Genomic DNA, 24,095 nt, shown 5'->3' on the forward strand with positions numbered 1-24,095 from the left:
GTCTCTCCTTTTCCCGCCTCGCCCGTGCAGCGTGAGTCTGCCCCTTAGTGTATTGCTTCTTCTCCTCCATTCAAGGGTGAATTTGCCTTTTATTTTTGCTCCAATACCAAAACGGGGTGGGTTTATGTTCGGCTGTCAGGGTTACGGAGAGACCAGCATTGTCTTGAGCCAAATATCCAAAGGCACTTTCAGTATTCCTTTGAGTACCACATCTGAATATAACATCAGTTTTTTGGATTCCTGTGTCTGCAGAATAACGCCTTGGGACTAGGGAGGAGTTCCTCATGGGAATAGGAGTCTTTGTACCCTTGAGCGGAGTTGCTCCGAATTGTGTCCCGCTTTCCCAAACCCCCTAGGGAGTGTTTTGCTGCATGGGCTCACCTCCCTTGCCTCAAAGGGGAGTGACTCCCCCTGTGGGAAAAAAGGGACAAAGCCTCCAGATTCGGTACACCATACACACAGCCCATTTTTCTTACTCGCCAAGAGTAAATACCAACTAACTTGTGGCAATTGCACCTTTGTAGCCCTGCAGCCTGGATTCACTAGAGGCTCCTTTTTACAGAAATGGAGCATGTATAGCTGTCTACTGTTAGGAAGAATTCTCTGTTTAGGCTGAATTTCCTAACCTAGTGAGTCCCCCAGCAGCTTTGCTGGATTTTGTGGGGTTTATTTTTTTCTCCTGCCAAGAGTGAGACTCTTTTATCCTCACTCTTGGACATGACTTGAGTGTTCTCTGTGACTTGCTATGTGCTTATGGGCTGGGGGGGGTAATTCTCCCCATAGGCCATCATTGGTTTTTGAATGTGTGTTACACAGCACCCTCGGTGCAGTAGCACAGGGGTGTCTTGGAGACCCCCAAACATAGACTCCACACCCTGGGACTGACTACTGTCTCCCTGGGTCTGTAAAGTTACCATTGACTTTACTAGTCTTAACTTAGGAACTTAACCAGTACAAACCATCTTACTGTGGAAGTACTGGTAGGGGCAATTAGATTGCCCCTGGGTCTGTTGTCGAGGGGGTACTGTCCCGTCCCCCCTCGCAGAGTTCTGGCTCGTGGCAGTGGATACCACGGAAATATTCCACCGGAATATTTCCCAATGGGATTTCCCATTGGTTTTTGATGCACCACTTTTTGGTGCAATGTTAAAGATACCGCCGGTTTATTTATTTAATATAAATTCACCGGTTGGGATTTTTTGCCGGAACTCGCCGCCAAAATGGCGTCTAGGTTCACTTCAGTAACCCTGAACCCGAGTCGAGCCTTTGTTCCACTTTTGGCGGGCTTCTGCACAGAAGCCCTCCAAAGTGGTGCCATTCTGTCTGGGTACCACAGGGGGTGTGAGAGGGGGTTTAGGCACCCTGGACCGAGTTGCCTTGCCAACTCAGGTCGCACTCTAGTGTGATTGGCCCAAGTGGTGAGCCACCCCGCTCACCACTTAGCATGTTTGAGTGACAGCTAGGCTGTATGAATGGGGGTTTGCTGCATAAAAGCAGGGTTTTTGGGACTGGTTCTTCGGAAGTCGCCACAGGACCTAAGAAGCCGAAGAGGCAGAAGCCGAGCCGACCTGCCAAGATGACACCACCGGTGAAGCCCTGCAGAATCGTCTCACCACTTTTCCCGACGACAGAGGAGATCTCCCGCCGGAGAGTCTTCTTCCCTTAACTGGTGGGGACAACCAGTTGCTGCCTTTTTTTCGCCGTCCCGAAGCATCTCGTGGCCGCCTTGCCTGTGCCAAGCACCCCAGCAACCGGGATACCACTTTTTACCTCAACCGCGAAAGAGGGGTAAAAATCCTTTGTGACCGGAGAACTCCACGGCTGGCCTCATCCCTGGTAGTGCAACGACCTGCAGCCTTCCTCCCCGTCGAGATCACCTCTTCCTCGGGACGACGCCGCGACTTGCACCCACTACCAGGAACAACTACCACCGCTGGAGGAATCTTTCCACTTTTAAAGGTACTGTGATCCGCCCGGCCTCCCTTGCCACCGATTGTACGGGGTAGATTTAGCCCTCGGCTCTCGAACCTGGGTAGGTCTGGGACACCCTAACTAAACTTTTCAGAACCATAGCAAAACCGTTTTCTACTCACCTGCAAAGACTTGTGACATTGTGTGATCTTGGGCACATTTTCGCCTGGCTCCCTCTAACGCGGGCCCCGAACTAATTCCCCTTGTTCCACTATTGACTGTCTTTGCCAACCTTATGTGAAAAGTGTTTTACCTAACTGCTCTCTTTATTTCTGCCTTTTCCCTCCCTTTTGGTAATACTTGTTGGAGTACCATCTAACGTTAAGCGCTCACCTCTGGTTGGAAATAAGTGGTGTTAACTTAGAATTGTCCAACAAACGATTAGGGATGTACATATGAGTAATAGTAACTGTTTGACTTTCTTATCTTTTCTAATGTGCTAGTGTAATTTATGAGTGTACCTTTAATAAATAAGTTTATACTTTTACACCTAGCTCTGGTCAGTGTTTGCTTGTGCTATTGTACCTCTGTACCTATTATGTATCCTCTGTACACTGCCTAACTCTTCTTGAGGGAAGTCTGACTGCTCAGCCACAGCTACCACAGTGAATCTGTGCGGTGCAGACTGCTACCAAGTGGGTTTACTGCCAACACCTGTAGTCTTAAATCTTTTGCAGTGGTCCCAGAGGGAACTGCACAGGTTTCTGCCTAACATCTACAAATGATCACATAGGTTTTCCCAGTTGCAGAGAACAAAACCAGCAAGATATCAGTCAAAAATGGCTGATCATACTTATGAATGTCTTCCAGGCAGTGATCTGGCTAAGGCTTTGCCACAATTTTGCTTCCTCAATGGTCAGGTTAATGTCGGATGCATTTAAAAATATATATATATCCTTCATGTTTATGGTAATCCTTCTCCAATTATGCCAAGAGGATCCTGTACATTCCTAGAAAGCCAGAAATAAAATAAGTGTTTCACCCATCTCTCTGAGATGTGCGTGTTAAAATCTATAAAGGTATTGAGTTTGCTGCTCCCATTAGCTATCAATTACCAAAATTCATGAGACTTTTTACATATGTCTTGAATTAAAGCCTCCCATATGCACTCTTTTTCCTTATATTGGGAAATTGCTTTTTTTTATACATCCGCCTATGGGATGTATCTCGTGGGCCAGGCAATCTAGCTTTACTGCTGCTTGCAGACTCCACTTCAGCACATTCATTTTTATGTTTCTTTCTGTCCTCATTATATGCAAGTGCTTATCTCAAGATGTTTGAGTAAAATACAGCTACAGTCTGGTGTAGCCCAAAACAAAACACACTTTTTGGATGAGAGAACTCAACGAGGGACCCAATGGGTTGCTTATTAGCATTCCTGCCCTGGTAGCACTTTGGGCTGCTAAGGCAGCACACCAAAAAGAAATGTAGTCTGTAGAGGGATTGAGTACATTCATCTCTGAAAGATAAAACTCTGAAAAACCACAAAAGCGAGCAAAAGTGTAATTGACTGCCATTCAGATCCCAAAAGTGTTATTTTTTCTTGACCGTCCATGCTAGGATCAAATTCAAAGGTCAAACGGGACCGTTTGGTAGCAGGTTTAAAAGGGGCTTGTCCAAGGATTTGAGCAGGCAAGCATTCTACAAGTGTCGCAGTCCATTTTCAATTATTGAAAAATTGTAGGAAATGTCTAGAACTTTAAATATGAATCTGAATGTACATTCATACATGGCTTGTGTTTTCCACCGACTGTTCTACATTCTTTTTTTAATCCAATAGAATGAAGTTCGTGAATTGAAACTAAATTCCAGCTCCAATGCATCACAACACCGGTGGACTTCTGAGGGCTTGGGGCATGAGGCAGTGCCAGACGGCTATCAAGGAGCACATAGCTTTCATGGAACCCCACTAACTGGTAAATCAATTTGTATTCAGGAGCATAAATTATATGATTGTATTGGAATTACCTGTTGTGAATGTCAAAGGTTGCGGGCACATATACTACTTTGGGTTGTAAAATTGGTCATGGCCTCCTGATGAGGGGCAGCCTTATTCCTACAATATCCTATGAAGGATTAGAGTTTTTGTTTTGAAAGCTATAGTAAACAGGTTTTCTTTGTATAATTGTGATCCTTAATGATGGGTGTACAGTATTACATTGTATTAATGTTTTATACCTGTTTAGTTTCTACCGCAGGCTCTTCTGGGTACTACAATCAACCGGCAGCCTATAACTCCAAATACTTACTTAAAACAGCAGCCAATGACACATCAGTAAAGGTAAAGAGAAACAGAATCCCTTTGTCCGCAATTTAATCACATGCTTTCCTTTGTCGTCCATAAGTAGTGAAAAATGCATATACGGTATGGCTACTTTTCCTATAAACGGAACATGCATGTTTATATGCACAAGTGTTTTCCCACCACTTCACACAACTTTTTTGATTGTACACTGTTAAGCCAGAATTCTTATTTTTGCATATTCTAGGTTCACCTTTTTTTTCTACCCCACAGCCCCTGTCTTGTTTGTTTCCCTGATCTCTTTTGGTGGCAAGAGGACTTCTCCAGCATTGGATCTTTCATGGATTCACATGCTTAGAATATTCCCCGTCGTCAGGCTGGGAATCCCCGGTACATTATATAGACCCTTTCCCGTAGGAAAACTTTTTCGACGCTTATGCGTCCTATCCACCTCGTTTTGTATCATGCGTGCCCGCGCCGTCAGGGCGTCATGATATAAATAAAGGCCCCGCCCCCGCGCTCCCTCGGATTTCAACCGTCTATCAAAGTAGTGGGATCCTCGCGTTTTGCTACTAGTGAAAACTAGGTTGTTTTTGTCTGTTTCGCTTCGGCGAAGTTCAAATTCTGGCGAATTATGTCTGGAAAAGCGTTATTTCGCCCGTGTGCAACCTGTGGCCTCAAAAAGGTTTATGAAGGTGATGGCCACATGGACTGTATCTACTGTCTCCACCCGCACCACTCGGCGGATACATGTGAAATGTGTCCGGGTTTCTCCCAAAAAACCCTTAAGGACCGAAAAAGAAGGCTGGTCGACTGGCTTAATGACGGAGCAGGGGCCTACCCGGCTTCGGAAGTTGGCTCCACGGCCTCCAGGGGTAGGTCGGAACCTCCATCGAAGAAGGTACGGCCAGCTGAAATGCGCTCTGAGGACAAGCATAAGAGGAAACAGGATGGTTCCTCCTCATCACATAAAAAGTCCTCCTCCTCCTCCTCATCATCTAAGATGGAGAGGCTAGCGCTGTCGAAATCCTCCTCAGGGGACCGTCCCAGGTCTTCCATGAGTCGGGAAGCCTCAGCCGGGAAGTCGGCATCCAAATCGACGGCTCGACGACGACTTGCTCGTCGACCTCGGTGTCATTGACGATGCCTATTACCGTTCAAGCAGCAGCGGTGGGGATTCCCCCATCGACGGAGACTCAGTCCACGGCTTGGCTGCCCGAGGTCTATGACCCGATCCCCCCCGGAGGTCTTACTGCAGCCAGACACGGCTGGCTCGGCAGAAGGAGAAGGTGATCTGGTTCTGCAACCATCGGATTTAGGCTTACGGCCTTCCACGTCGACTACGACGGCGACGAGTGCAAACGGGGGTGTGGTACCGATATTGTCTACGTTATTGACCCCCCAGACGGTTTTGTCTCTGGATGTGCTTAATACTCTTCAGAAGCTCCTGCAGCGGCTGGATACGCAGTTCCCTCAGCCCGGGACGTCATCGTCACTTCTGTCTGTACCTTCCGTCGACGAGCAAACTTGCACGGCTCGATCGACGACGAAACACCCATCGGCTCCCCAGGCAGTAAAAGATCGTCCTCGAGCGCAGGAGGAGGGTGAGTTGTCGGAGTCCGATTCTGTACTGGGTGACTCAGGGTCAGACATCTCCCTGTCGCCTTCGAGGGACCCGACATGGAATTCGGATGTAGAGGTAGAGTCTACGAGGAGCCAGTCACAGCCATCTCCCCCGGATGATGTGGGAGCCTTCCATGCAATGATGGGGAAAGCTTGTTCCGAATTCGGCTTGATTCCGGAGGAGCAGAAGAAAGACTGTTTCCTTTTTGACCATATGGGTCAAAGGAGAAAATCGGTTTTTGCCATCCCAATCCTGGACCACGTGTGGCAAGAAGGTCTCAAAACGATGCGCCATCCGTTCTCGGAGCCTGCCATAAAGGGACGGATCAAGAAAAAGTTTAAAGCTCCGGAGTCCACTCCAAAATGTCTAACATCGCAGCCTCTGTCTGACTCGGTGGTGTCGGCGGCAGCGGCTAGGAAGGCCAGGGTCCAGCAAAAATGTTCAACGCCACCTGAAAGCGAGGCTAGGAGACAGGACGCCTTTGGAAAGAAGGTGCTCTCGGTCGGAGCGACGACAGTAAGAGCAGCCAATTCCTTAGCAATCGTGTCACGATATGATAGGGAAATGTGGCACAAATTAGCCCCTATCCTAGAACACCTGCCAGACGAACACCGGAAAGCAGCTATGTTACTGGTGCGGGATGGCGAAGAGGCCTCGAACCAGGCTATCAATATCGCAGTTGACCTAGCAGAATCTGGGTTCAAACAAATCAACCATGGAGTAGTGCTTCGTCGGCAAGCGTGGCTCAAATGTACTACTTTCCGTCCTGAAGTACAGTACAAAGTCCTTGACATGCCATGCGAAGGGGAACACCTGTTTGGCGAAAAGGTTGATGAAGCGCTGAAAGGGATGAAAGAAGACACGGATACTGCTAGGTCCCTCGGCGCCCTGCAAACGGGTAGAAATTTTCGTTCTTTTCGCCCCTTCAGGGGTGCTTCTGGAAACTCCTGCTTTGGAGCCTCGAGGGACCGTGGATTCAACAGGCCCTCTTACTCTTCACAAGGGTTCAGACGAGCGTCCCAGTCGGCTCGTAGAAGCAGGGATTATCAAGCCTCCAGACGGCGAGGCTCAGGTCAGTCGTCGACGAAGACCAAGCAAACCAACAACCAATGACGGCCTTCGGAACGTCCTGGGGGGTCGAGTCTCTCATCACTTTGACCGATGGAAATGCATCACCACAGATCGATGGGTCCTAGACACGATTCGCATGGGTCATGCGCTGCAATTCAAAGACAAGCCTCCGCGTCTTCCTCCTTTATTCTCGACACAGCCCCACCTCCGAGTCCTACGACAAGAGGCGGCGCTTATGTGGCAAAAAGGGGCGGTAGAGAGAGTTCCTGTAGCACAGGAAGGACAAGGAGTTTATTCCAGGTTCTTTGTTGTAAAAAAGCCAAACGGCAAATGGAGGCCCATTCTCGACCTGAGGGTACTCAACAAGTGGCTAAAGAGCCTAAAATTCAAAATGCTAAAGCTCCAAGAGGTGATCAGGTCGGTGCAACCCATGGATTATCTATCATCACTAGACCTTCAAGATGCTTATTTTCACATTCCAATACGCCCACGACACAGGAGATATTTAAGATTTGTCGTCGGGGGGGGAAAAAGCATTTTCAGTTCAAGGTCCTCCCTTTCGGGCTCAAGTCCTCCCCCAGGACGTTCACCAAGTGCTTGGCCCCTATAGCGGCCCATTTAAGGAAGGACGGTCATCATGTCTATCCATATCTAGACGACTGGCTGGTCAGAGGTTCATCCAAGGAACAAACACGAGACAGTCTACGAGCCACAATGTCCCTCTTACAGGAACTGGGCTTCGCAATCAACTTCAACAAGTCCTCCGTAGAGCCTTCGAGGACCTTGGTCTTCCTAGGAGCAGAGTTTCATACACACACAAGCCTGGTGAGACCATCCAGCGAAAGAATTCAGAAACTTCAAAACAAGGCTTCGGAATGGAGAGGCGGTACCAAGGTCTCAGTGCGCAAGTACATGTCCCTGCTAAGAACCATGTCGTCCTGCATTCCGCTAATAAACAACTGCCGTCTGTTTATGAGGCCTTGCCAGGAATTTCTAGCGGACCGTTGGGCGCAGAGCCGAGGTCGCTGGTCCGACAGACTGGTCGTCGACGAACAACTAGTTCAAGCACTCGGCTGGTGGAGAGTGTCTACTCATCTAACGAAAGGGATGCCTCTTCTGGAACCAGAGTTTCAAAAGACGGTGGTGACGGATGCATCGCTGAACGGATGGGGAGCTCATCTGGATATGTTACAGGTACAAGGCCGGTGGTCCTTGCAGGAGTCCTCCCTGCATATCAACCTGCTAGAACTGAGAGCAGTGCGATGGGCTCTAAAATCTTTTCTTCCGCAACTGAGGGACTCGGTGGTGCGTGTCATGATGGACAACACCACTACGATGTTCTACTTGAGAAAACAAGGAGGGACACGTTCCAGATCCCTATCGACGGAGGCACAGAAAATCTGGCATTGGGCCATTCAACACAACATGAAAATCTTGGCGTTCCACCTACCAGGCGTGAGAAACGTGGAAGCAGATGCCCTCAGCAGAGAAATGAACGAAGTTCACGAGTGGGTACTGAACGACTAGCAACTACAACAAGTATTCAAGAAATGGGGACACCCGTCCATAGACCTGTTTGCAACGAAGAACAACAAAAAATGCCATCAGTACGCAAGCAGATGGCCTCAGAAGGGCTCTCTGGGGATGCGTTCTCCTTCCCATGGACGAACAATTTCATGTACGCATTCCCTCCATTTCCCCTGGTCCGGAGGACATTGCAATGGATCCTCAGGTACCCATGTCGTGTAATTCTGGTGGCCCCATACTGGCCCAGACAGGTGTGGTTTTCAGACCTGCTACACTTAGCGGCGGCGGAACCGATGAGATTCAAGAAGACCCCCGACCTTCTGTCTCGACAGGACGGTGTTTGGCATCACGACCCGGACAGCCTCCAGTTGACGGCCTGGCTCCTGACTTCGCCGAATTTGGTCGGCTAACGATTCCGGAGGACTGTCGGCGTATCCTACAAGCGGCAAGAGCACCTTCCACAAACGCCTCATACGCGTACAAATGGAAAAGTTTCTGTCAATGGTGTGAGGATCAACCAGGCTTGGCCCTGCAATCGATTAAGCCAGAACAGCTCCTTCCATACTTGCTGCTCTTAGCCCAAAAGGGCCTGTCGGTATCTTCAATAAAAGTACACCTAGCAGCCATTTCCAGGTTTACTCGTCGACGGCACTCGGCACCTTTGTTCAGCGACCGCCTGATTAAACACTTCCTTAAAGGCCTCTTTCGGAGTTTCCCGCCAGAGAAGAAATTTCCGCCGGAGTGGAGCCTCAATCTGGTCTTAACATCTCTTATGAAGCCTCCTTTTGAGCCAATGTCATCATCGTCTCTAAAGTTTCTGTCGTGGAAATTGGCCTTCCTAGTGGCCATCACTTCAGCACGACGTATTTCAGAAGTTCAGGCTCTAATGGTAGACCCGCCATACTTACGATTTTTCAAGAACAAGGTAGTCCTAGCCACTAACCCGCAGTTTATACCAAAAGCTCCTTCGGTGTTCCATAAACACTCCTCTATTGTGTTGCCTACGTTTTTTCCGGAGCCATGCTCGGGAGCGGAGCGCATGCTACACACATTGGATGTAAAAAGGGCCCTTAAGTTTTATCTCCATCGTACGCAACCGTTCAGAGAAACAAGACCGCTGTTCGTGGCCTATGGTTTGGGTGCTAAAGGAAAAGCCATTTCGAAACAAGGACTGTCAAGATGGGTGTCATCTACCATTTCGTACTGCCATTCTAGGGCAGGGAAACCTCTTCTACGACGACCAAGAGCTCACTCAACTAGAGCAGCGGCATCGTCGACGGCACTGTGGGCCGGAGTCCCTCTGGGGGACAATTGCATGGCGGCTACCTGGGCGGCTACACACACCTTTACCCGCCATTACTGCCTGTCGCAGCAACATGCCGAAGATACCCGGATGGGGCAGGCGGTGCTTCGACACCTATTCCAGTAAGGTAAGCCCCGGCTGAGGGGTTGCATCCTATGGAATTTGTGACTGTATGTGGTTCGTTTTCCTGTTTTAAATATTACTGATGTATACATGATCATAGGGAACGGGCTCTGCGAACAAAGTATATGGGTTTGCATGCACGCCTCCTCTTTGGGGGTGGTACTGCTGTGTAATCTATTCTAAGCATGTGAATCCATGAAAGATCCAATGCTGGAGAAGGGAATAGTTTCTTACCTGTAACTCCATTTCTCCAGCATTGGTATCTTTCATGGATTCACATGCGCCCACCTGCCTCCCCTGAACATGCAAACCGGTTCCCCCACTACTTTGGGGGCCGAAATCTGAGGGAGCGCAGGGGCGGGGCCTGTATTTATATCATGACGCCCTGACGGCGCGGGCACGCATGATACAAAACGAGGTGGATAGGACGCATAAGCGTCGAAAAAGTTTTCCTACGGGAAAGGGTCTATATAATGTACCGGGGATTCCCAGCCTGACGACGGGGAATATTCTAAGCATGTGAATCCATGAAAGATACCAATGCTGGAGAAATGGAGTTACAGGTAAGAAACTATTCCCTTCTCATGGAGTATGTCTTCCATTAAATCCCTTCTTACCTTATATAAGGTATATGGTTGCCCAGACAGGCACCCCATTTCTGCTCTAGTGTGAATGTCGCTAAAAATTGTCTGGGCTAGATTGGTGGTAGCTATGCTTTAATTTTAACTTCACCAAAGGTGTAAGCAATTTCACTGCATTGGTGGCCCAATATACCTTTTTTGGTGGACATTGGGGTACTAATGATTGTTTACCAGGGCTTCCTGTTGTCTGGGTGACCAAGAGGTAGCATGAAAACATCAAAATGACAATCTTGGGCCCTTTGTGGGCCCACCATGGCACCCTCCATATTGGTCCTAGCTGCTTTAGGCTGGTATAAGTCACTGCACTACCTCTCTCACTTCCTGTGGGGGGGTGGCTTTGACTGAGTGGCCCTCCCAGTCACCAACCAGCATGATTTGTCATCTGACCTTCTATTAAGATGGATTTCTAGAATCCGACCTGGTGGACAGGTTTTAGGAGGCCCCCCTAGTTATAGTGAACAAGGAACTCTGAGAGGTTAGCCACAACCCAATCAAGGAAAATGTGGAGAGCAGTGAAGGCTGTTCTCAGTAGAGTAAAAACAGAGGAGATGGCTGGAAGGTTTAGAATGAATCTTATGCAAATCGGGTTTGGCCCCACCCCATGTCTGGGGACGCTTGTGGTCTCGTGCAGAGGGGATGTGACCTAGCAGTTCGGGCTGGACTGCCCCTTTTGGGGTGGTACCAAGCCTGATTTGCGTATGGTATTTCCCCTTCTGTAATGGCTTGGCAGGCGAAGAACGATGGTCTGGAGGGTTGCCCAGAGCAATGCCAGAGGTTAAGATTCAGTCTAAACCTTCCAGCCATCACCTCTTTGTTTTTGCTTTGCTCTCAGCAGAGCGACAGTGGGCACAGGGGTCCTCCAATGAGTCCACGCAATATAATATACAATAATTTATCTTAGCCAGGTATGTATAAAAATATTTATCCTATGCCTGCTACACACACAAAAAAGGAAACTAGGTGATATTGCATAATACTCCATAAGCATATATGCCTTCACCATAGGTTCTTAAAATACATTCAAATGACTTAACACAAGCTGTAAGTAAATGAATGCAGAAACAATGGAAGCAATTACCAAATGAATTTTCCAAACTTCAGCAGTCCAATCCCTAAGAAGAATGAGGCCTTGTGCCCAAAAGTTACAGGAGCTACAATGCTTGTCCACTGAATGTAGTCTCTGTACGCACGTTCTAATTTACTTGTGTTTGTGAGACAGGCTTCCTTCCAGTCCTGATTGAAGAAGCTAGTCTAGGACTGGATCCCTTGAAGCTGGGACACTGAAATTCAGTGGTAAGGCGACTTGTACCACAAGTTTGCAACACCACTAAAGTTTTTGGGTGAAGCGACGGAACAGCAACGCTTCTGGCGAGGTAGCCCAGCCGAGAGCTGGTCAGTCTACCAGGTGGACCAAGGGACACTTGCGAAGGCTCAGGACGTCTGGATCCTCGACGGTGTTGTGACTAGTTGGTCCCACTAGTCCAAGGGCTGAATCACTGCTCATGGTTTACTGGGATCAGGTAGTCCAACAGAGCTTCACTGGGCCAGACGCAGGAAGGGATGCCAGGCCTCTTCAGCAGTCTTCTTTGGATGTTCAGTCAGATGTTCATCTACAAGGAATTCTTGGCTCCAACGCTCCTCTGAAGAAATGGCTGCAGTCGTCCTCTTATCAAAATTCCAGCGAAGCAGGTCCAAGGCCACCAATGGTAAGTATCTGCCCCATTCAAACAGTCAGTAGTTATTCAATCAGGGGCACTATTGATTTCACTCATGCCCCACTACTAGATTCTCTGGCACCACAGATGTGGAATTGGGGGACAGGTGGTCAAGAGGGTGTGGAGGGGGGAGAAGAGGGAGCGCGACAACACAGAGAAGGGAGCGCAACACACTTCCCGGGCAAGTTCTTGGTCTTATAAGGAATTTCTTTGCCTGCCAAAGTAGGAAGATGGCCACATTACAATTCTAAGGCCTGCTCAATGTCTACATCGAACATCTTCACTGAAGTGTCTATACTCCATTTATCTGGAACATGACTTAAATGGCTGTTAAATGGCTGTTCCATCTGTCAATCCTTCTCGTCCAAGACCTGCAAGGACCACCACTGCGGGTTAATGGCCTGGTTGGACGAGGTTGCTGGGGCCTCTGACTCAGCCCCTGTTTGCAGTTTATGCCTCTACCAGGCACATCAGACCCCTAGAGCGCTTTCCCATGTCAAAGAGGTCAAGGTCCCATGAGGAATATTCCAAGGGGGAAGCTAGCAAAAGAGGAAAATGCTTTGCTCACTCGGGCTGCTCCTCCATCGACCACCTTGTTGATTATTGCGTTTACGCCCACCTCGTTGACCGGTTCAGTGCCTGAAACGTCATCTACAGGGACATCGTCTAAGCACTCTTCAGAGATGCGGCACTCAGCCAAGACTACCCTGTCGATGACCCAGTGTCGTCCCAAATAATCATCATCATCTATGACAAAGGCCTCCTCGACAACTTTGTTGACGAGCAAGACCATTGCTACTCCATCGACTAGCTTATCGATGACAAAAACATCTGTCTTTTGCCGTCTAAACCATAGTCTTCATACTCTACACCAACAGTGCAGAGGCCTGTGGTTTCCACATTCCCAAGAGGAGTAAGCGTTGACAGGGAGGTACCATCTATTTTGGCATTCCTACCAAGGTCTACACAGGCTGAGCCACTGTTTCACATGCTCCTTATGTACCAGTTGCAACCCGCTGTCAATCCATGGCCCTCCCTGAGCAACTGCTACAGCATTGTGAGGAATCTGACATTGAGCCTTGGAGGATATTTGCTCTATGAGGAAGAACAAGAAAAAGCTTTCCTGCCTCTTCCCAGTATGCTTCCACCAGCTCTTCCAAAAAAGGCTTTCTTACACCGCAAGGCCTTGCTCATCCGCCTTCTACTCCACCTCCTACACTGGTGCAACCTTTTCCGGGCCTGCCTGTCCTAATGGGCACTCGTACTGGCTCACGAGACCTGTCTATGGATATACTGTCCACTTTGTAAACTCAGATTTTCCAGCTCCATTGCCTCCTCAAGAGCAACCTTGTAAGTTCTCGGAAAGAGGGTGCTTAGCCGCCGCCACAGGCTCAATCTCTTCCACCCTCACTGATACCAACACTGACGATTATCCATTAGATAGGTCTCCAGGCAACCAGACCACAGATGAGTTTGAAGACCTAGTTGTTAGGGAGAATTCTCTCTTTAGGCTGAATTTCCTAACCTCGTGAGTCCCCCAGCAGCTTTGCTGGATTTCTGGAGTTTGTTTTTTTCTCCTGCCAAGAGTGAGACTCTTTTTTTCTCCCACTCTTGGACATGATTTGCGGTGTTCCTTTGACTGTTAATGTGTTTTATGGGCTATGGGGTCCTTTACTCCATAGGGTCTCATGTGTTTTTACTATGTGTGTTAAACAGCACCCTCCGTGCAGTGACACAGGGGTGTCATAGTGACACCCCACCATAGACTCCATACCCTGGGACTGACTGTCTCCCAGGGCATGTAAAGTCACCATTGGCTTTACTAGTCCCAAATTATGAACAGAAACCAGTACAAGCCATCGTATTGTGGACATGCTGGTCGGGGCAATTTGATTGCCCCGGGGTCTGTTGTTCGAGGGGGGCATGTCTCCGTCCCCCCTGATCGAGTTTTGTCTGGTGGCAGTGGATACTACTTTTTATATTCGACCGCGAATATATCCCTATGGGATTTTCCCATTGTTCGAGGCTACCAACTTTAATTATTTAAATCTCATAGCCTCGAACATACCGCCGGTTTATTTATTTAATATAAATTCCACAGAAGCCTCCAAAAGTGGTGCCACTCTCTCTGGGTACCACAGGGGGTGTGGGAGGGGTTTAGGCACCCTGGACTGAGTTACCTTGGTAACTCAAGTCGCACTCTTGTGTGATTGGCCCGGCTCACCACTTAGCATGTTTGATTGACAGCTAGGCTGAGTCAATGGGGGTGTGCTGCATAAAAGCAGGGCTTTGGGGACTGGAACTTCAGAAGTCGCCACAGGACCTGAGAATCTGACGAGGGAGAAACTGAGCCGACCTACCATGACAACACCACCGGTGGAGCCCTGTGGAACCAACTCACCACTTCCCAACGACAGAGACGATCTCCTGGCTGGAGAGGCTTCTTCCCCTGACTGGTGGGCACAACCAGTTTACCTTTCTTTCTTCGCACCCCAGGCTCCCATTCTAAAGATTGCTACAAGGTAATAATAATCCCTTAACCTTCTGGACTGGGCTGGCTGCCTTGACCATCTAACTGGTCCCTTTCTTTGGTCCAACTCTTTCTGAACCTTTTCAAGACTTTTGTGCACTTCAACCGTGTGACCTTGGACACATTTCGTTCCGATCCTCTTAAAGTGGATCCGGCCTTCTGAACTCTAACTTCGCGGTTTTACCTTGCCTTCCTCTCTTGTTGTGTTCTTGTGAAAGTGTTGGGATCTGTTTCAAATTATACTCTGCTTTTCTCTCCCTTTTTAAAACAAATTATTAGAGTTCCATCTGCGTTAAGCACTCACCGCTGTGTGAAAATAAGTGGGGCTTTACTTAAGACTTTTCTAATCTTCTAAGGGAGTGTATATCTTTTAGGGACCGTGTTTTTGAACTGCTTGGCATTAGTGCCTGTGTTTTACTAGATGTTGTTTTAAATAAATGTATCTCTTTTTCACCAAGCTCTGGTCATTGTTTACTTGTTCTACTGTGTTCTTTTGACCTATTGTGAATACTCTATATACTGCCTAACTCTTCTTGAGGGAAGTCTGACTGCTCAGCCACAGCTACCAAGTGAATCTGTGTGGTACAGACTGCTACCAAGTGGGTTTACTGCCAAACACCTGTAGTCTTAAATCTTTTGCAGTGGTCCCAGAGGGAACTGCAGAGGTCTCTGCCTAACACTAGTGCCGGGCGATTGTGAGGCAGCCGAACTACCGCCAAGAGACTCTCCTACAGATGAAATTGCCACCTTGTATTCACTCATGGCGCGGGCAACCGAGCTTTTCGATCTTACACTTGAACTGAAAAAAGGTATTCTTTGCCAGAGACCATCTACTAGGAAGTCTGATTTCCATCCCTATGCTAGAAGGTATCTGTGAAGATGGTTTTATTGTCATGAAAAACCTCTTCTCAGGACTGCCCCCACACCGTCAACCACGAAAGACTGCCTAGAGAAAAAATACAAGGTGCCAGGTTCTGCCCCAAAATTCCTGCGCATACAACCTTGCCCAGACTGCCGTCTCTGCAGCGGCATGCAAGCATTCTGCCAACCCTTCCACACCCTGCATGGTGCTCACAGACCAGCAGGGCAAATGGCTAGACTCTTTTGGACAGACCTCAGGGTGCAAACAAAAACACACATGAAACAAAGGCACGGGACAACCTAAGTGCGGGACAGAGTAGGCGATTATTCAAATAGGGTGCTTTTCGTTTTTTTGTGGCAGGGCAACAAAGCTTCTAATCGCAATGCTTAAGGAAGAGCATTCCAAGCTGTGGCTCTAAGGAAGGGAAACGATCTTGCATTTACCCGGGCACGGTTGGGCTTAGGGCAAATAGTAGACTATTGCTAGATCTAAGCAGTCTCTATGGGTGGTAGTTTAAGTTTATCTTCCAGGTAGGTGGGAGCTTTTCTGTAGAGACACTTGTGTACCGGGGTGAGTATCTTGAAGCGCAAGATAGTTTACCGTGAACCAATTGAGTTTTTTCCTATGCTCTGAGATGTGTTCTCCATGGCTCACGTCTTTATTAATGTGGATTGCGTTGTTCTGAGCTTTCTGAAGTTTGATAGTATTACCTTTTAATTGTGCCCGAAGAGCGCATTACAGTAATCAAGTCGGGAGAGGATTGTTGCTTTGGCCTGGGTTTCACAATTCTTCTCTGAGATGAAGGGTTTGACTTGCCTGAACAGCTTCAGATGGTAATATGTGGTCCTCACTAGGTTGTTAACCTGGGTGTCGGAGCTCAGGGAGGAATCCAAGTAGGTGCCCAGAGTTTTAACCTTGCTCAGAGTTGGAATACTACAACTGTCAATATCGAAATTAGCATTGCAATGGGCTAATTTAGATCTGGCATGCTGTGGGCCAAAGAGTATGAGGTCGGTCTTGGAGTTGTTTAAACACATCTGATGTTTAGTCGTCCACTGCTTAACCCCAAGATAGATGGTGTTACGCTTGGTATAGTCAAGATCATAATCAACATGCAGCGTAAGTAATAGTTGAGTCTGTGTAATTTGAGAATTGGGCACCTGTCTCGGCCAGTAGGTCACACAGTGGCTTAGCATATACGTTGAAGAGTGCTGGAGACAGGCAAGCTCCCTGAGGAACTCCACAGCAGATGGTAACGGGATCTGAGCATCCAGCCAGCTATAAGCAAAAGTGTAAACATTTTACACATGTGAAACCCAACAGCTAAACCTGCTGTACATCTGAGCTGCTCAAATCTTGCCATACCTCCCGTCTTTGGCAAAAGTAGCTTTGGCACACTCCTCTATCAAAGTGCTTTTAGCAGCTTTTAGCCAGGAAGAGAAACACCAAATTGTGTGTCTTGCTTTTAAGTTGGACTCCCAGGAAGCAGGACTGACTGAGCCTGAGCCCCCTCAACAGAGTGTGGGACCCCAGAAGCAAGAAAAGCCTGCCTCGACAGCCAGGAACCGCGGTGTTGCTATTTGCGGTAGACACAAGGAGCTGAAACACCGAACAGCCACTTGTTTGATGTTTGCCGCTTGCGAGCGGTGACCGTCCCATTGCAGTGCAGGAGTCCCCAGAAATCCTCCCTCTTGTCCCCACGACTTAGGCCCTGGAACAGTGAGATCTGCAGAGCTGCACAGGAACAGAAGTCATCTGCTGCACTTTTTCTTCAACCTAAGGGTACAGTACAGTCTAAGAACTTGCCTCTTGTTGTGTAGCCACTTGTCCTCGTTGGAGGTATGGTTGCATGTGTAGAGTTGCTTGCAGCTTCTTTACTTCACAAGCCTAATCAGCTTGTGGCCCTAATTTGATTTTCTTCTTTTCTACCAAGACTTTTTAAACATTGGAAAAGACTTTCTACTTACCTGCAAGAAGTGCTTCAGTTCACCTTGACTTTTGCTAACTTAACATTGGCTGGCCTAGGCTCCCTGAATGACTCTTCTCTATGCTGCTTATGTGTTTTGCCTTCCTTCCAGGAAAGGATTAACTGACTTTGCGTTGGGGATTGTAGTGAAAGTACTTACCTTCTTGAGAGTATCTGTGTGAATACTAGTTTGATTCTGAACTCTTCTCTTTAACACTACTAAAAATATTCTAAATGCAACAGTGATACATTAATGTCAACAGCACCCTAGCTCTTGGAGTCACCCGAGGGTGTAGATAGTGCCTCTGTGTCATCCCAAATGGGTATTTGCTGATTTAGATAGCGAAGAGTGTGTATTTTTGAAGTATATTTGTGTGGTGCTTTCTGTTGCTCCCTTCTGGAGAAGGCTTATTCTAACTGACTGATACATTTTTTTATCAAGAAACCTTGTGTGTAAGAGTTTATTTGAATACTTGGCACTGTGAATCTCTAACTCCTCTACAGCTCACATTGACCCCTCTTGAGATAAGCCTGGCTGCTCCACACGCTACCAACCGGTGTAGTGCAGACTTAGACCAAAGGTTGGGTTTCTATTGCCAGGTGGTCAGGGTTGTTGTAAGTGCACCCAAAGGGTACTGCATACAATCTTGCCTAACAGTGAGTCTCTGGACAAACCCTTGTTTCATGCCAAAGATTCCCTCGACTTTCTTCCTAAATGGATCGCTGCTGCCTGTGTTCTTTGGCTCTCCATCGCAGAAAGCCTTACACTCTCTCGATGTCGCAGGAGCCCTCAAGATTTATGTGGCTCGCACTAGAGTTCCACAAGTCATCACAGCTGTTTGTTGATATACAGTGGTGATACTGAAAATAAAATACTGAATCAAATTTTACCGAAAGAAATACCAAAAAAATAAGTATATATGGGGTGGGTGTAAGGGATGAAAAGGGGGGTGGTGGTTCAGGGTGAGGTTAAAAATGTAGGGAAACGGATTCCAAGATGGCCGCTGTGTAGAAGCACGCTCCTCTCGCCTCCGCTGGAGTAAAAGCATATAAAAGGTGTAAAAAAACAGCAAAATCCCTCCTGATCCAAAGCACTTGCCGTCGGAGGGTAGATCCCAGGAGGGACACCGAAAAGTAGGCGAGTGCTATCGACCGTGGCACGGATTGAGAGGTGATGGCCCGCGGCTGCTGCGTGGCAGGGATAACAGAAGCAACGGTCGTCCGTAGTGGGAGAAAGAAGACCCAGAACGAAGCGCAAAATTCACCCGCCCGTGGCGCTGGAGCCCCGCTGTGGGCGTTGTGCTCCTGACTCCTGCAGAGGATAACTCTGCTAGCCCTGAAAAGAGATTGAAGCCCAGGCACCCGAAGAGGAACAGAACACCGAGGAACTTCAGCTACCCGACACCTAGTTGACAGCACGACGCATTGGAAGCGCGCAGAGCTCCAGCCACGCGCATGAAAGCTGAAGCTAGGCTAGGGAAACAATACGCTGAACACCTGGAAGGCAGAGCGGCCCATAAGCGTAGGAGAACCTAATTAGTGGGCACGTGAAGGTGAATCGCATGACTGGCCCCACAGTACCTCTGCTAGATTCTGGGATAGTACCCCCGAATGAGCATTCCAGCTGGAGGCTGTTCCCCGGCAGGCGGACTGGGCAGTAAACGTAAGGAAGACACATCCTCGTTCCTGGAATCCTGAGGGAGGACCCTGACACCGAGGGTCCACTGAGGATCTAGATCTGGAAACTCCCCAGGGAAACTAATATAGTGAAGCCTGACCAGCGGAGCATATAAGTGCAAGGGCAACTTCAGGGGCCAGCCCCACACAAAAGCCAGAGAAATACTGAGGTAAAGTCAGACCCCAACACCCTGAGGCAGAAGCGGTACATCGGCTCAATCACACATAGTGGGCAACACAGAAAAGGGGACTCTCCCTGAATAAGAGCACTGTGAGGCCCTGCCGCTGCTGGGGGACCCGGGCTAGGATTAGGATAGGCGAGACAATAACATTGCCCCCCCACGCCTAACTCCTCCAGAGACTGGCATTGGGGGGAAATCCCAACCGACCACAACTGAGGCGAGAAGGTAAACTGACAGAGGATATAAGGAGGAGAAAGACACGAAAAGCGGACTGACGCCGATCAAGGGAAACCCAACTCTGCAAGCACCCGATCACAGCAGAGGGGCCCCAACTCCCCCTACCTTAACATTTTTACAAGGCCTCCGGAACACCGAGTCCAGATTCAGAACAACCGCATTAGCTAATCCAGACCGGAGAACTCTGATGCCAGGAATAAAATCCAGAAGAGCCTCAGGGAAAGCCAAAGGGCTCACACACGCTTAGAGAGCTAAATTGAGAAGTGTTGGAGAATCAAACAGCCAGAGGGAGACGAGTCAATGATTCACCGACGGGACAGCACAGGACTGGGATCTATCGAGACGGCAGAGGTCATGACTTTAGATGAGGAAGAATTCCTGACCTGCCTGAAAGGAATGGAGGCGTGAAATGACAAATATGTTCCAACTCCAAATGGGACAACAGAAAGAAGAGCTGAAAATGGCGCTACAAGATATCAGGAAAGAGGTGAATGAGATTGGGGAGAGAGTCAATGTGGTGGAAAATGGCCTCTCCTGTGTGGCTGAAGACGCCAAGCAAAATAGCATTCTGTTGGAGCACATGGCTAGAGCAACGACTCATTTGGAACTACAGGCTGAAGACTTAGAAAATAGGCCTCGTACATCAAATATCAGGTTCAGGGGCCTGGCAGAGACGGTGTTGGATGCGGACCTGCGGGCAACCATGCAGCAATGCTTCAGCAGTCTAATTAATGATGTCCACCCTGAAGAGATACGCTTTGATAGAATACATCGAGTAGGCCCGAAAAGTAATGAGCCGGGGGCCAGACCCAGAGATGTACTTGTGGCCTGTACCTCATTTGCCCAAAAAGAAGAAATCCTGAGAAGGGCCAGATCCCAAACGGAACTAACAATCAACGGAAGCGAGGCCCAGCTTTATCAAGACCTGACCCTCTCGACCCTGCATAATAGGGGGTTAATGCGTCCAGTGACAAAAGCCTTGATGGCCAAACATAAGATACCAATGGGCTTACCCTTTCGGCCTACTCTTTACATGAGAAGGCAAGGCTCGCCGGATCAGCATATGCGAGGAAGGCCTGTCTTTACTGCACATTGAAGAAAACGTAAACCAGACAGATGCTACTCTGCGCCAACCTCCTGGGAAGCCTGCAGCCAATCAGTGGGAATGGACGACCGAGAGATCCGGAAGGAAGGACCGTGCGAAGTCTCTGTCGGGTCCCTGCACGAAGACAAACTGAAAGGAGCAAAGCAGGGATAGGTGCAACGTCGAGCAGGCGATAGGGGGATAACAAGATTGCAAAACTTAAATGTGTACAGCGGGACAGAGGTGGGGGGAGACGCATCTTGGGATTGTGGCCTGGATATGTCAAAGTCCGGGCAGAGGGGAATGTGTGGAAAGGAGGTGGCCCAATGCCCTGAATAGGAATCGGGGAGAGTCCGATGGGATCTTGGTCACATAGGGATGGGAGAAGGGGGAGAAATCCGGAGAGGAGGGAGGCGGGGAGGGGGGAGAGAAGGGAAGGGAAGGGGAAAGAATTTGGGGGCAGGGAACGGGAAAACTTGGAATACAGTTCAGAGTTGATGATTGGAGCATGGGAATCGCCATCCCACCAAAGAAATCCTTAAAGAGGCTTGGAGGTAGAAAACTGAACCAGCACTCCCTTCAGGACAGGCCAAATGGATGAGGCGGTGATTGTAACTCTAAATGTGTAGGGTTTGAACTCCCTGATGGAATGTTGCGCGATTTTAGAGAGGTTAATAGAACTCCGGGTGTCGGTGGGGATCCTACAGGAGAGACGCCTCCTCCCATGAGGTTGAAAAACGAATGTCGCACAGTACGTTCCCACAGCAGTACTTTGCTTCCGGGGGGAAGAAAACGAAGGGAGTGGTGAAGTAGAGAATTGGGATTCCGGAAAGAACTCCTTAGTGACCCAGAGGGGAGATACTTGGGCCTCAAGGGCTGGATCAGAGGACAGAAATATACCATTAATGCACTCTACGTCCCTAATGAAAAGCAGTACATACACATCGGGGAGCTCTTGCATAAATTGGGAGGATGGTGTGAAGGCCAAACAATAATAGGGGGCGACTTTAACTGCATTATCCTTCCATGGACAAAACACTACCGGCAACCATGGCAGATGGGAGAAATAGGCAAGCATTGGGTAAGCTCTTTCAGGACGTGGAGGTGATTTAGACCTGGAGTTTTTTTTTTTTTTTACGAACCGGACAGGGAATACACGCACACTTCTCGCCAGTCCATAGAGGGTACTCTAGGATTGACATGATCCTGGTATCTGCAACACTGATCGCAGAGGTAACAAAGGTGAATATAGGGGTCCAATATCTAACGGATCATGCACCAGTCATCATTCACATCGATATAGATGAGGTGAAAGAGAACAGGCCCAAACGGTGGACCCTCAATGAGCTGATTATGGATACTGTGCTCAGAGCGTGTATAGAAGAGACGATCCTTCCTTCCGGGAAAATGACAATGGAGAGGTGGACTTTAGAACTGTCTGGGATGCAGGAAAAGCGGTCATACGGGGGGAATTAATCTTGAGGGTGGCACTATATAAGAGGGAGAGGGCACTAATAACACAAAAACGTGAGGACCTAAAAGAAGCTGAAACCCAACACAAGCTTAGGCAGACACAAAAGACACTCAGAGCACTTAAAAAAAATTAGAGCACAGCTGGAGGCCCACACGGCCGATAGGGTAGCACAAGCACACCTACGTACTAAACAATCTTATTATGTACACGGGGGTGGGGGGAGCGAACAAATTCCTAGTGGCTAAACTGCAGAAACAGAAATCCTTCAACTATATAACACAGCTTAAAGACAATCGGGGCGAATTGCGCTCAGGGGGAGAAAAGGGTGGATATAATATTTGAATTTCATGAAAACTATTAAGACGAGAAGACTTAGACCCCCCACCGCCAAAAATGTATCTGTGTGGGACATTCCTCCCCCAATTTACAGAAGAGGAAAATGAAGTATTGGAAAGCGAGATAACGGCACAGGAAGTCAGCGATGCAATAACTAGCCTACCGACAAATAAAACCCCAGGGCCTGATGGGTTCGGTAGCAGCTTCTACAAAACTTTCCAAACACAAATATTGGCACCATTGGTAAAACTCTTTACCGCTACCAAGGGAGAGGGTTGCGTCACTCCAGATAGGAGTAGATCCACGACACTACTTATACCAAAACCGGGGCGGGACCCTACGGAATGTGCTAATTATCGGCCCATAGCGCTTCTAAATACGGATGCTAAGCTTTACGCCAAGATTGTGGCGAACAGACTGGGGAAGGTCCTCCCTCGAATCATACACGTAGATCAGACGGGGTTCATTACAGGCAGACATTCCGTGGATAATGTGAGGCATGCCTTAAACATCATTGAACTGGGCACCAGGACAGGTCAGTGTTTCTCGGTGGCGGCGTTCAACTCCAGGAGAGCGTTTGACAGCTTGGACTGGGAATATATGAGAATGGTATTGGAAAGGTTTGGATGTGGGCCGACTTTTATTAAGATGATATTGGCAAATTACCGAAGCCCATCTACGAACTTCCTGGTTAACGGCACAGCTCGGGCCAGATCAGCATTCAGAGGGGCATGCGGCAGGGGTGTCCCATATCCACCTTAATATTTGCAATGGCAATAGACACTTGCAGCGCAAATCGGACTAGATCCAAACATTACAGGGGTAAAATGCAGAGACACCAGCCATAAAATTGCACTGTATGCAGATGTTCTCATGCTATTCATGTCAAATACCCGAGACACGCTGCCCAGAGCTATGCAAAAACTGCAAGAGTTCGCTGATGTTTTGGGGTTCCACATAAATTATAAATTATCAAAAGCTCTGAACATAAGAGGAGCAGGAAGTTATTCCTAAAATCAAGTCGTCGCTCCCGCTACTCTGGGAAAACGAAACTCTAGAATATTTAGGTGTTCGCCTAACGAGAAGGATTGGTGACCTTTATGAGGTAAATATTAAACCCCTATGGAAATGGCTGCAAGAGGACCTGCGCAAATGGGACAACCAGGAACTCTCTTGGTTTGCCAGAATTGCAGCGGTAAAGATGACCCTACTCCCCCTTATGCTCTACAGTCAGCTCACTCCCAGTAGAGATCCCACCCTGTGGCTCTTAGTGACTGGGACAAAGCGATGAACAACATTTACTGCGGACTGGGCCCACACTCCCCAATAGCACACAATCCTGAGTTCACTCCGGGGCAACAGGCGAAATTCTGGGAAGGATGGGCAGCTGCAGACATCCTAACCCTAGTGGACTTGTTCCAGGGGTGGGGGGGGCATTATCCTTTGAGGAATGCAAACGTAAATTCGGCATTAGAGAGGAAGAAAGATATAGATATACCCAGATTAGACATTGGATTACACACCCGATAG

General features: G+C 48.4%; 1 protein-coding gene across 1 annotated transcript in view; it reads left to right on the forward strand.

Annotated features, from left to right (window-relative positions):
- The window catches only part of LOC138526300 (E3 SUMO-protein ligase RanBP2-like), a 1,418,318-nt gene that overhangs the window by 857,073 nt on the left and 537,150 nt on the right, over nt 1–24,095 (forward strand). Inside the window, exons 18-19 of the mRNA XM_069636875.1 lie at nt 3,752–3,887; nt 4,158–4,252. Coding sequence (XP_069492976.1) covers nt 3,752–3,887; nt 4,158–4,252 — 231 coding nt within the window. The remainder of the gene's footprint in view (nt 1–3,751; nt 3,888–4,157; nt 4,253–24,095) is intronic.

The sequence above is a fragment of the Ambystoma mexicanum genome, chromosome 7p (genome assembly GCF_040938575.1).
Source record: "Ambystoma mexicanum isolate Mex_15411 chromosome 7p, UKY_AmexF1_1, whole genome shotgun sequence".
Classification (NCBI taxonomy): domain Eukaryota; kingdom Metazoa; phylum Chordata; class Amphibia; order Caudata; family Ambystomatidae; genus Ambystoma; species Ambystoma mexicanum.